Consider the following 13,132-nt stretch of genomic DNA (forward strand, 5'->3'; position numbering starts at 1 on the left):
ACCAAAGCCTTCCCAACAGATGGCCATCCATTTTCTATGGAAACGTAGAATATAATTGGAATAAACAAATCAGGGATAGAGTTAAAGTTCTATGGAAAAATAGTGTGTGTGTGTATATAAATATATATACACACACACACTAATTTATACTTATATATATATACACATATAAAAATAATTGGAATAAACAAATCAGGGATAGAGTTAAAGTTCTATGGAAAAATAGTGTGTGTGTGTATATATATATACACACACACACTAATTTATAATTATATATATATATATACACATATATAAATAATTGGAATAAACAAATCAGGGATAGAGTTAAAGTTCTATGGAAAAATAGTGTGTGTGTGTGTACACTAATTTATACTTATATATATATACTGTGTGTGTGTATATATATATACTAATATATACTAACATATATATGTAAATTGGAAAAAACAAATCAGGGATAGAGTTAAAGTTCTATGGAAAATTAGTGTGTGTGTATATGCATACATACATACATACTATTTTATACTAATATATACTAATATATATATATATATATATATATATATATATATATATATATAATTGGAATAAACAAATCAGGGATAGAGTTTAAAGGTCTATGGAAACTTAGTGTGTATATATATATACTAATATACTAATATATACTAATATATATATACTATATATATAATTGGAATAAACAAATCAGGGATAGAGTTAAAATTCTATGGAAAATTAGTGTGTGATATATACTAATTTATACTAATATATTCACACTAATATACTAATATACAGTAGAGTCTCACTTATCCAACATAAACGGGACGGCAGAATGTTGGATAAGCGAATATGTTGGATAATAAGGAGGGATTAAGGAAAAGCCTATTAAACATAAAATTAGGTTATGATTTTATAAATTAAGTACCAAAACATCATGTTATACAACAAATTTGACAGAAAAGGCAGTTCAATATGCAGTAATACTATGTAGTAATTACTGTATTTATGAATTTACACCAAAATATCATGATGCATTGAAAACATTGACTACAAAAATGCGTTGGATAATCCAGAACGTTAGATAAGCGAGTGTTGGATAAGTGAGACTCTAGTGTACTAATATATATACTAATATATAATACACACACACACACACACACACACATATATATATATATATATATATATATAATTGGAATAAACAAATCAGGGATAGAGTTAAAGTTCTATGGAAAATTTGTGTGTGTGTGTGTGTGTATATGTGTATATATATATATATATACACACACACACACACACACATATACCTATTTTATACTAATATATATATATACTAATATACTAATATTTACATATATATTTGAAATACATATATATTACATATATATTTTACATATATATATTTGAAATAACCAAATCAGGGATAGAGTTATAGTTCTATGGAAAATTTGTGTGTGTGTGTATATGTATATGTATATGTATATGTATGTGTGTATATGTATGTGTATATACCCTGTTTTCCCTAAAATAAGACATCCCCAGAAAATGAGACTTAGTAGAGGTTTTGCTGAATTGCTAAATATAAGGCCTCCCCCAAAAGTAAGACCTAGCAAAGTTTTTGTTTGGAAGCATGCCCGCCGAACAGAACACCAGAGCATGCAGGATTGGTAAATGTATGTACCATATACATGGAAATAATGGTAGTAATAAGAAATTCTTGATAGGATCACAGTTTGTCTGGTTATGCTTGTTTGTGATGACAACTACTGTACAATAAATGTGAATTCTTCTTCATGGAAAAAATAAGACATCTCCTGAAAATAAGACCTAGTGCATCTTTGGGAGCAAAAATTAATATAAGACACTGTCTTATTTTCGGGGAAACACGGTATGTACTAATATATATACATACACATATACATATATACATAGAATGTAGAATATAATTGGAATAAACAAGTCAGGGATGGAGTGAGGGTTCTATGGAAAATCAGGTTCCGGATGGGAAGTCACTCACCCTCCGGCGAAGAGCTTCTCCACGTATTGCCGGATGAACTCTCGCTGCTCGGCCGTGGCCTCGTCCTTGGCGGACTCGGTGCTCTGGTTGGACGAATAGGACTCCGAGGAGGACCGGCGGTGGTTGTTCCAGCTGTGGTGTCTGGGGGAGTCCGTGGTGTCGTTCTCGCTGTCGGCCGACTCCGTGGCGTCGCTCTCCTCTTCGGCCACGTCCTCCTCCTCCTCGTCCTTCATGGGGTCCAGCAACCCGTTACCGTTGGCGGACGGAGGCGCGTTGGAGACGGGTTCGGACATCGAGGACGGCTCCGAATCAAAGTCAATGAGATTCCCCACCGGCACGTCGGCGGCCTCCATGATCTCCCAATACTACGGGTTTCAAATCCAGGTTCGGGACATGGCCGGTGGGAAAACGGGGAAGCTATCCGGATTGAAACAACACCTGGCGTTCCGTCGAAAAAAATCCGTTTCCGTCCCGGTCTTTTTCAAGGCATCTGGAGGAGTAACAGAAAGGGATGGAAATTGTGAAAGCTAAGTAGGGTTAACCTTGGTTGGTTCTTGGATGGGAGACCATCCATGAATAACAAGGGATGAAAGAGGCCAAACCACCTTCTTGCCTAAGGAAACTCTATAAAATTCATGGCATCGCCATAAGTCAATAAGAAAACTTGAAAGCACACAGATACATCCATAAATTACTTCGACAGTTCTAATAACTAGAGGCGTACTGGCTTGAATGTTGAAAATAAACATAATAATAATAATAATAATAATAATAATAATAATACTATAGGAGAGCCAGTGAGGTGTAATGGCTTGAATATTGAACATAAACATACTAATAATATAGCATTGCATAGGAGAGACATAAACATAAACATAAACATAATAATAATAATAATAATAATAATAATAATAATAATATAGAAAAGGCAAAGAAACAAAATGCAAAATTAAGATGCCCAAATATATTCTCTCCTGATGTTTCGCCCACATCTATGGTGTGAGGTCTGGCTCCCAGTATTTAAAAAAACAAAACTCTAAAATCAGGACAGTAAATAAAGAACGACACTCAGAAAACAGGAGAATTCCAGACAGAAAACAATCAGGGCCAGCTAACAAAGGCAGGAAGCAGCCAGGTCTTGAAGCTGCCAGCCTATTCAATACTAATCAGAAAAGAGTTATTTATCCCACCCTGGACATTATTCCACAAATATGTAAACCCAACTTGACTCGTTTCCAACAGACCTCACGACCTCTGGGGATGCCTGCCATAGCTGTGGGTGAAACATCAGGAGAGGATGCTTCTGGAACATGACCAGACACTGAGGATGCCTGCCATAGCTGCGGGCGAAACGTCAGCAGAGAATGCTTCTGGAACATGGCTATACACCCCGGAAAACTCACAGCAACCCAATGATTCTGGCCATAAAAGGTTTTGACAACACATTAAACATCATAAATACACAACAACACTGTCAGATCTTCAACCTAAAACAGAGATGGGTTGCAGACATTGCCACATTTTTGGAAATGCAAGCACCGAAATAACATCACAACAAGGAATGCAAGAAGTACGACTACTACCTGCGTAGCATTTCTCAGCATGCAAAGACTCAATATGAAGCCGTTTGCAGAGCAGGAATTATTTTTAAAAAGTTGCCCAGCTTTCCATAATAAAAGCAGGGAAACACAGACATCCTGGATTATCTCTTAGCGACGTCCGGCTGTCTGCAATGTCCAAAAATACAGACACACACAGACATTGGAACATTTTTGGAAATGCAAGCACTGAAACGACATCACGACAAGGAATGCAAGAAGTACAACTACTACCTATGTTGCATTTCTCAAAATGCAAAGCCTGGGTATCAAGCTTTTTGCAGAGCAAGAATTATTTTTTAAAAGTTGCCCAGCGTTCCATAACAAAAGCAGGAAAACACAGTCATATTTTGGAAATGCAGGCACTGAAACAACAAGGAATGCAATAAGTACAACTACCTATGTTGCATTTCTCAGAATGCAAAGCCTGGGTATGGAGCCCCTTGAACAACAGGAATTATTTTTTTAAAGTTGCCCAGTTTTCCATAATAAAAGCAGGAAAACACAGCCATATTTTGGAAATGCAGGCACTGAAACAACAAGGAATGCAATAAGTACAACTACCTATGTTGCATTTCTCGGAATGCAAAGCCTGGGTATCAAGCCCTTTGCAGAACAGGAATTATTTTTTAAAAGTTGCCCGGCTTTCCATAATAAAAGCAGGGAAACACAGCCATATTTTGGAAATGCAAGCACCGAAACGACAAACGACAAGGAATGCAAGAAGTACAACTACCTATGTTGCATTTCTCAGAATGCAAAGCCTGGGTAAGACAACAAGAAGTACAACTACCTGTGTTGCATTTATCAAGCCCTTTGCACAACAGGAATTATTTTTTAAAAGTTGCCCAGCTTTCCATAACAAAAGCAGGGAATCACAGCCACTCTGGATAATCTCTTGGCAACGTCCGGCTGTCCGCAATGTCCGAAAACACACATGCACACATTAATTCTGAGCCACAGCTTTGCAAAAAAGGAAGAGCACCGAACGCTGCAAACAGAAGAGCACCGAATGCTGCAAACGGCAGGACATCTGGCCACGGCTAAAGCGGAAAGGATTACCTGTTTTGCTCGCCTTCGGCAGGGATGGAACGAGAAAAGTCACGCAAAGGAGGCGAGAGGATGATGGGGAGGATTGCGAGAGCGTCTGGCAGGGAGCGCGATTCGAGGCATCCTCCTCGTCGCATGCATCCTCATTATCCTTGGCATGCGTCACCGGCCCTGCACATGCATCCCGCCTCCGCCGTCCCCCAAACAGCTGCTTCCCGGCCCTCAAACAAGGCTGCGAACATCTGGAAGGTCATTGGGGTTAACACTCCCCACTGTATATGTCCAGCCTAACCTTCTATACAAGTTGGTTCTACATCACCTACGTCTACATCAGGCATGGGCAAACCTTGGCCCTCCAGAAGATGTTGAGGATTGTACTAAAATTTCTCCCTCTACGGAGGGGCCTATGGAGCTGCAGGTGCCCGGAGAGATTGACTTTAGAGACTCACTATTTGGGGAGGATTCTTCTACTCCTTCTTCGCTGATAGAGCCAGATGTTGTTGAGACGCCGGAGAACGCGAGTTTTAATCGTAGAGATTTTGTGACCAGAGAGCGAAGTGCAAAACAGGGGGTCCGCCAGAGCCAGAGATTAGTGAACAGATGGGATAATGGTTAGTGTTCTCATGAGAAAGTTCTGAGAGTTTGTACTCTCTAATTGTGGACAGTCTGAAATCTGTTAAAAGTGTTTCGCCCAGTAGTTTTCTTGCGGTGTCAACTTTGCTTTTCCTTGAGAGAGGATTCCAGTCTCCAGCTCCTGTTTGTTTCCATGCCAAGTTTCTAGTTCCAGTCGGGCCATTGCTGTGCCACAACTCTCGAGTAGACCTGGGCTTCAATCCACTTGTTTCCTTGTTCCTGATTCAAGATTCGTCTCAGCCCTATTACCTTTGCTACCTTGGATTACTACGAAGTATTTCTAGTGGACCTGAACTTTGCTTATTGCAACTCTGTTATACTGACTCAGTCTTTGGACAATCTATCTTCCTAAGAGAGAGCTATCGAGTTCTCATTGTGGATTATAATATTGGACCTTTTCTTTTACCCATTTGGAACTACCATTGACTTTCTAAAAAGAACTATTCCTTACTCGAACTCTATACCTAATTTCCTTTGGATATATAATTGCTTTAATAAAGATATTGTGCGTTATATTGGCTCTTGTTTGGTTTCCGAGTGCTCACGCTGCCTTGGGGTGCAACATTACGTATAAGTTGCCTCCATATATGTCGACCTCCTGTAAAAGTTGACCCCCTATATGTCAAGAAGTTGACCTCCTGACTTAATCCTAGAATCCTAGCTGCTATCAGCTCTATGTCAGAGGAAGGGGTTCTAAGTATTCTAAGTAAATACTGTGAAATTCAAGTTATCGCCTTAAATCCACTTGAAAACATGTACAGTAGAGTCTCACTTATCCAACATAACGTTGAATAAGTGAAAATCTTGGATAATAAGGATTAAGGAAAAGCCTATTAAACATTAAATTACATTATGATTTTACAAATTAAGCACCAAAACATTACAACAAATTGTCAGAAAAAGCCGTTCAATACATGGTAACATAATGTAGCAATTGTACTGTATTTACCAATTTAGCACCAAAACATCACAATGTATTGAAAACAAAAACATTGATTACTAAAAAGCTGTCTGCGTTGGATAATACAGAACGTTGGATAAGTTGAGGTTGGATAAGCGAGACTCTACTGTATGTCTACATCATGTCTATATTACAGTAGAGTCTCACTTATCCAACGTTCTGAATTATCCAACACATTTTTGTAGTCAATGTTTTCAATACATCGTGATATTTTGGTGCTAAATTCGTAAATACAGTAATTACTACATAGCATTGATGTGTAATGCACTACTTTTTCTGTCAAATTTGTTGTATAACATGATGTTTTGGTGCTTAATTTGGAAAATCACAACCTAATTTAATGTTTAATAGACTTTTCCTTAATCCCTCCTTATTATCCAACATATTCGCTTATCCAACGTTCTGCCGGTCCATTTATGTTGGATAAGTGAGACTCTACTGTATATCTAAGTTGACGCCATGCCTAAGTCAACTTGCCCATGTCTCAGTGTACATTAAGTATAAGTTGCCTCCATATATGTCGACCTCTGTACAAGTTGACTCCCTATAGAAGTCTACATCATATACAAGTCCACCTGATGTATAAGTTGACTCTTTATATAAGTAGATCTTCTGTACAAGTTGATACTATATATAAATCTACATCATGTCTATGCTGAGTCCATGTCTGAGTCGACCTTATATTTGTTGACTCCATGTATAAGTCAACCCCGTATATACCTCGTCAATCCCATATATATAAGCTGAGGTCAAAATTACGGGCTTTAATATGACCCACGTATAAGGGTATTTTGCAGAAAGAGAAAAGAACCAGGCTAATTTATGAAACAAATAAAAACGTCCAGCAGTGTGCAGAAGAATGAGGAAGTACTCCACCAAGGACTCAAGGTTTCAAATAATCACACTGACTAAGCAGGGCAGCTTTGGCTAGTGCTTGGATGGGGAACTACTGGCAAATCCTAGCTATATGTCAGAGGAAGAGGTTCTAAGTATTAATCGCCCAGCAAAATACTGTGAAATTCAAGTTATCGCCTTAAATCGACTTGAAAACATGTACAGTAGAGTCTCACTTATCCAACACTCGCTTATCCAACATTCTGGATTATCCAATGCATTTTTGTGGTCAATGTTTTCAATACATCATGATATTTTGGTGCTAAATTAATAAATACAGTAATTACTACATAGCATTACTGCGTATTGAACTGCTTTTTCTATCAAACTTGTTTTATAACATGATGTTTTGGTGCTTAATTTGTAAAATCATAACCTAATTTGATGTTTAATAGGCATTTCCTTAATCCCTCCTTATTATCCAACATATTTGCTTATCCAACATTCTGCCGGCCTGTTTATTTTGGATAAGTGACTCTACTGTATAACCGCATGAAGTGCAATGGAGTACAGAAGTCGAAGCACTTGAAAAACAAGCCTGAAGTCGGATTGTGCAAGTGGGTTGGATACAGAACACATTGCAAAGCGCATGTGCCCGCCACCACAGCGGGCCTGAACATTTATTTATTCGAACTTGCAAGGAAAACAAAAAAGAACGGCTCCATGCAAAGCCCAGGATCAACAAAGCATGGGAACGCAGATGATGCACAAACGCAGGCTCCAATCCTCCCCTTTCTTCTCCTCTTGCAGCCAGGAAATCTGCTGCGGACGGACGCATTATGCGCCCAGTGACTCATAGTCAGTGACATTTAGCAAAAGCAACGGGGAGCCGGAGAGGAGAGAAAGGAAAATCTTATCAGGACGGAGCTGAGTGGCATCCGCTTCCTTCTTCCGGGTGCAATTACAAGAAGTGGCAGGTCCTTGGCAAATAAATGCAATAGCACAAAAGGGGGCTACGGAAAATAATAATAATAATAATAATAATAATAATAATAATAATAATAATAATAACAATAATGACCCAAAATGCAGACTGTGCAAGGAAGCTGATGAAACCATTAATCATATCCTCAGCTGCTGTAAGAAAATCGCACAGACAGACTACAAACAGAGGCACAACTATGTGGCCCAAATGATCCATTGGAACTTATGCCTCAAGTACCACCTCCCAGCAGCAAAGAACTGGTGGGATCACAAACCTGCAAAAGTATTGGAAAATGAGCAGGCAAAGATACTGTGGGACTTCCGAATCCAGACTGACAAAGTTCTGGAACACAACACACCAGACATCACAGTTGTGGAAAAGAACAAGGTTTGGATCATTGATGTTGCCATCCCAGGTGACAGTCGCATTGAAGAAAAACAACAGGAAAAACTCAGCCGCTCTCAGGACCTCAAGATTGAACTTCAAAGACTCTGGCAGAAACCAGTGCAGGTGGTCCCGGTGGTGATGGGCACACTGGGTGCCGTGCCAAGAGATCTCAGCCGGCATTTGGAAACAATAGGCATTGACAAAATTACGATCTGCCAACTACAAAAGGCCACCCGACTGGGATCTGCACGCATCATCCGAAAATACATCACACAGTCCTAGACACTTGGGAAGTGTTCGACTTGTGATTTTGTGATACGAAATCCAGCATGTCTATCTTGTTTGCTGTGTCATAATATAATAATAATAATAATAATAATAATAATAATAATAATAATAATAATATCACACAGTCCTAGACACTTGGGAAGTGTTCGACTTGTGATTTTGTGATACGAAACCCAGCATATCTATCTTGTTTGCTGTGTCATACAACGTCGTTGTGTCAATAATAATAATAATAATAATAATAATAATAATAATAATAGAACGAGAAAATGTTTATGGAGAGGTGGGGAAAGCTTTCCCTGGTGGAGTGATACATGGCCCTGAATCACACCATATTATATTATTATTATTATTATTATTATTTGTATTCCGCTTTTATCACTGCAATTGAGACACAAAGCAGCTCACAACAATTAAAAATACAAAGCAGAAGATACAAACTCCAGCATATTAAATATAGGATTATACATACAAATAGGTTATAATCACGTCAAAACAATCACAATGCTATGTGGTGTGCACACACACACAGCTGGTCCGTAGTAGTAATAATAATAATAATAATAATAATAATGAAAAATTACAATACAATAAAATAATAAAATAAATATTCAATATAAATATAAATAATAAAATACAATAAAATACAATAAAATACAATAAAATAATGATAAAACCATGTTGCCACGGCAGTTTAAAGTGGAATAATATTAATGCGTTTTAATAATAATAATAATAATAATAATAATAATAATTCAACCATGTTGCAATGGAATAATAATGCTTTTTAATAATTATTATAATTATAATTCAACCATGTTGTCACAGCAGTTAAAGTGGAATAATAATAATGTATTTTAATAATAATAATAATTCAACTATGCTGCCACAACAGTTAAATAACTTTATTATTATTTTAAATGGAGTATTGTTACTAATTTTTTTATTATTGGATCGTATGTTGTGTATTTATGTTTATGACTTGCATCATTTTTAAATTGTTATATGGTTCTGTTTTTATTATGTGTATTGTATTGTTTTTATCATTTTCATGGCCTGAGTCCCCTGAGGAGATAGGGCGGTAGATAAATAAAGTTTTATTATATTATTATGGCTCCCCATAGCACCCGTAAACTAAAAATAAAAAAGTAATGTTTTGTCTTTAATGCCATTCAAACCATTATCAGCAACTGGTGGCTCGAATGCGTCTGACTCACACAGTCTACAAATATAATAAAAAGCACATTGCAAAACTGGAAACGATGCGTCCTTGCATCTGTTCGCACCCAGGAGGAATGGCACAATTCAAGAAGGATATTGGAACGACTCCACAGCCTTATTTTAAAGCATTGCAAAAAAGGCGTTATATAGAGATGGGCGCATAGAAAAGGCGCATAGCCACATATGCGCCATGCGCGCAATGTGCATGGATGACTCCAGAGGGAATGTGTATTGTTTGCATGCATCCTTCCCAGCCTGGCATCAACTCCTTCTGCTTCATGCGCCTCCCTGGCCAGGCGCACAGACAGCCCAGATGGAAGCCACATGCCTCCAAGCGCATGACGACAATGGCGTGCGCTCACTTCCAGCCAAACGCGTCTGGCTCCTTCTTGTGCATCGATGATACAACTTAAAAAGTGATTTTCCATCTATACCAAAACTTCTATTGATCTAGATCAGGCATGGTTCAACTTCAGCCCTCTGGGTGTTTTGGACTACAACTCCCACAATTCCTAACAACTTACCAGAAAAAAAATATCCAAACATGAAAATAGATTGTAGATATAAATACTGTAAATAGAAGCTTTACCACAGTTTTCGAACCAAGATGTACCTTGCAGTATAACAAAGCGGAACTCAGGCTTGTGTAACAAGTAACCGTATCTTTACTTCAGTTCAAAAGATCAAACAGGGCAACAATATATACAGCAGTCTCTCTGAATTCACACACAGAACAGAGGGAATAAACAGTCCCTGTAAACAGACTTTAAATATGCCTCATTTGCCTTATAAATAATCAAAATAACCAGGCTCTGGAGAGGTGGCAACTAATTTGTGTTTATTAGTCGCTTACTATATCTGAGTGTTATGTCTGATACTGTTTTATATTGGTTTTGTCTGGCATATTTTGTTTCTGTTTGGGCTTTGTCCCATGTTAGACATAGATATAAATAAATAGGAGCTTTACCAGTTTCCGAACCAAGGTGTACCCTGCAGTATAATAAAGTGTCACTCAGACTTGTGTAACAAGTAACAGTGTCTTTACTTCAATTCAAAAGATCAAACAGGGCAACAATATATACTGCAGTCTCTCTGAATTCATACAGAGAACAGAGGGAATAAACAGTCCCTGTAAACAGACTTTAAATATGCCTCATTTGCCTTATAAATAATCAAAATAACCAGGCTTTGGAGAGGTGGCAACTGTTTTGTGTTTTTAAGTCGCTTACTATATCTGAGTGTTATGTCTGATAATGTTTTATATTGGTTTTGTCTGGCATATTTTGTTTCTGTTTGGGCTTGGCCCCATGTTATACATAGATATAAATAAATAGAAACTTTACCACAGTTTCCGAACCAAGATGTACCCTGCAGTATAACAAAGCGTCACTCAGGCCTGTGTAACAAGTAACCGTATCTTTTCTTCAGTTCAAAAGATCAAAAAGGGCAACAATATATACAGCAGTCTCTCTGAATTCACACAGAGAACAGGGGGAATAAATAGTCCCTTTAAACAGTCGTTATATATAAATTTATATAAATATTTATATAAATATAAATTATAAATAATCAGGCTTTGGAGAGTTCGCAGCCATTTCCTTCCTGACTATTTCCAGTCAGCACTCTCTTCACTCTGATAGGAATTGTGGGAATTGCAATCCAAAACACCTGGAGGGACAAAATTGGCCCACTCCTGATCTAGATTCTAACATTAATGTAACTTGGAATCACATTGGTTTTTCTAGCTGACACATCCTGAGCATCCAGAGAACACTGAGCCCCAGATGCGCACAAGCAGGCGCATGATTTCTTCCATTGGGAGCAGACTTGAGGTTCTTTTCCCCATTTATCTGGGTACGCTTTGCTGCCTTGCTTTCCCTCTTCTCCACTTGCAAGAATTGTTTGGGTTCCTCTGGGAAATTAATCGAGGCATCGGCCAAACTTTATGCGCTCGTAAAAAATAATTAGTTGCAATCAGGCAGGAAATGGAGAAGCAGCCAGACCTTGAATCCCAAAGGCGGAAGAGGCAAGCATCCCAAGACCTTGGAATCATAGAATAATACAGTCGGGAGAGACCCCATGGGCCATCTAGTCCAACCCCCTGCCTTGCACAATCAAAGCACCCCCGATAGATGCCCATCCTGACTCTGAATAATAATAATAATAATAATAATAATAATAATAATAATAATAATAATAAGTCAAAGAAGAACATGCCCTGGTAGAATATGTAAAGCAAAGTGAAGAACCTGCTTTGATTGAAGTCAAAAAACAGAAACTCCTCAAAGCACAGCAGACAAAGAATCAGTACAAGAAAACCGCACTACAAACTAGAGCTGACAGCTGGCACAACAAAACATTGCATGGAAAGTTCCTTGACAAAATTGAAGGAAAAGCTGATAAGGAGAAGACCTGTCTCTGGCTCACGAATGGGACCCTGAAGAAGGAGACAGAAGGCCTGATCCTTGCAGCCCGGGAGCAAGCCATCAGGACAAAGGCAATTAATAATAATAATAATAATAATAATAATAATAATAAGAAGAAGAAGAAGAAGAAGAAGAAGAAGAAGAAGAAGAAGAAGAAGAAGCCATCAGGACAAAGGCAATTCAGGCCAAGATCGAAAAATCAGCTGATGACCCAAAATGCAGACTGTGCAAGGAAACCGACGAAACCATGGATCATATCCTCAGCTGCTGTAAGAAAATCGCACAGACAGACTACAAACAGAGGCACAACTACGTGGCCCAAATGATTCATTGGAACTTATGCCTCAAGTACCACCTCCAGCAGCAAAGAACTGGTGGGATCACAAACCTGCAAAAGTATTGGAAAATGAGCACGCAAAGATACTGTGGGACTTCCGAATCTGACAAAGTTCTGGAACACAACACACCAGACATCACAGTTGTGGAAAAGAAAAAGGTCTGGATCATTGACGTCGCCATCCCAGGTGACAGTCGCATTGACGAAAAACAACAGGAAAAACTCAGCCGCTATCAGGACCTCAAGATTGAACTGCAAAGACTCTGGCAGAAACCAGTGCAGGTGGTCCCGGTGGTGATGGGCACACTGGGTGCCGTACCAAAAGATCTCAGCCGGCATTTGGAAACAATGGACATGGACAAAATCACGATCTGCCAACTGCAAAAGGCCAC

At 38.4% G+C, this 13,132-nt stretch overlaps 1 protein-coding gene across 1 annotated transcript in view; it reads right to left on the minus strand.

Moving 5' to 3' along the window:
• The window catches only part of kiaa0513 (KIAA0513 ortholog), a 47,150-nt gene that overhangs the window by 21,529 nt on the left and 12,489 nt on the right, over positions 1-13,132 (minus strand). Inside the window, exon 2 of the mRNA XM_062961631.1 lies at positions 2,021-2,510. Within this exon, the coding sequence (XP_062817701.1) occupies positions 2,021-2,373 (353 nt within the window). The 5' untranslated portion in view covers positions 2,374-2,510. The remainder of the gene's footprint in view (positions 1-2,020; positions 2,511-13,132) is intronic.

The sequence above is a fragment of the Anolis carolinensis genome, unplaced genomic scaffold, assembly GCF_035594765.1.
Source record: "Anolis carolinensis isolate JA03-04 unplaced genomic scaffold, rAnoCar3.1.pri scaffold_9, whole genome shotgun sequence".
NCBI lineage: Eukaryota > Metazoa > Chordata > Lepidosauria > Squamata > Dactyloidae > Anolis > Anolis carolinensis.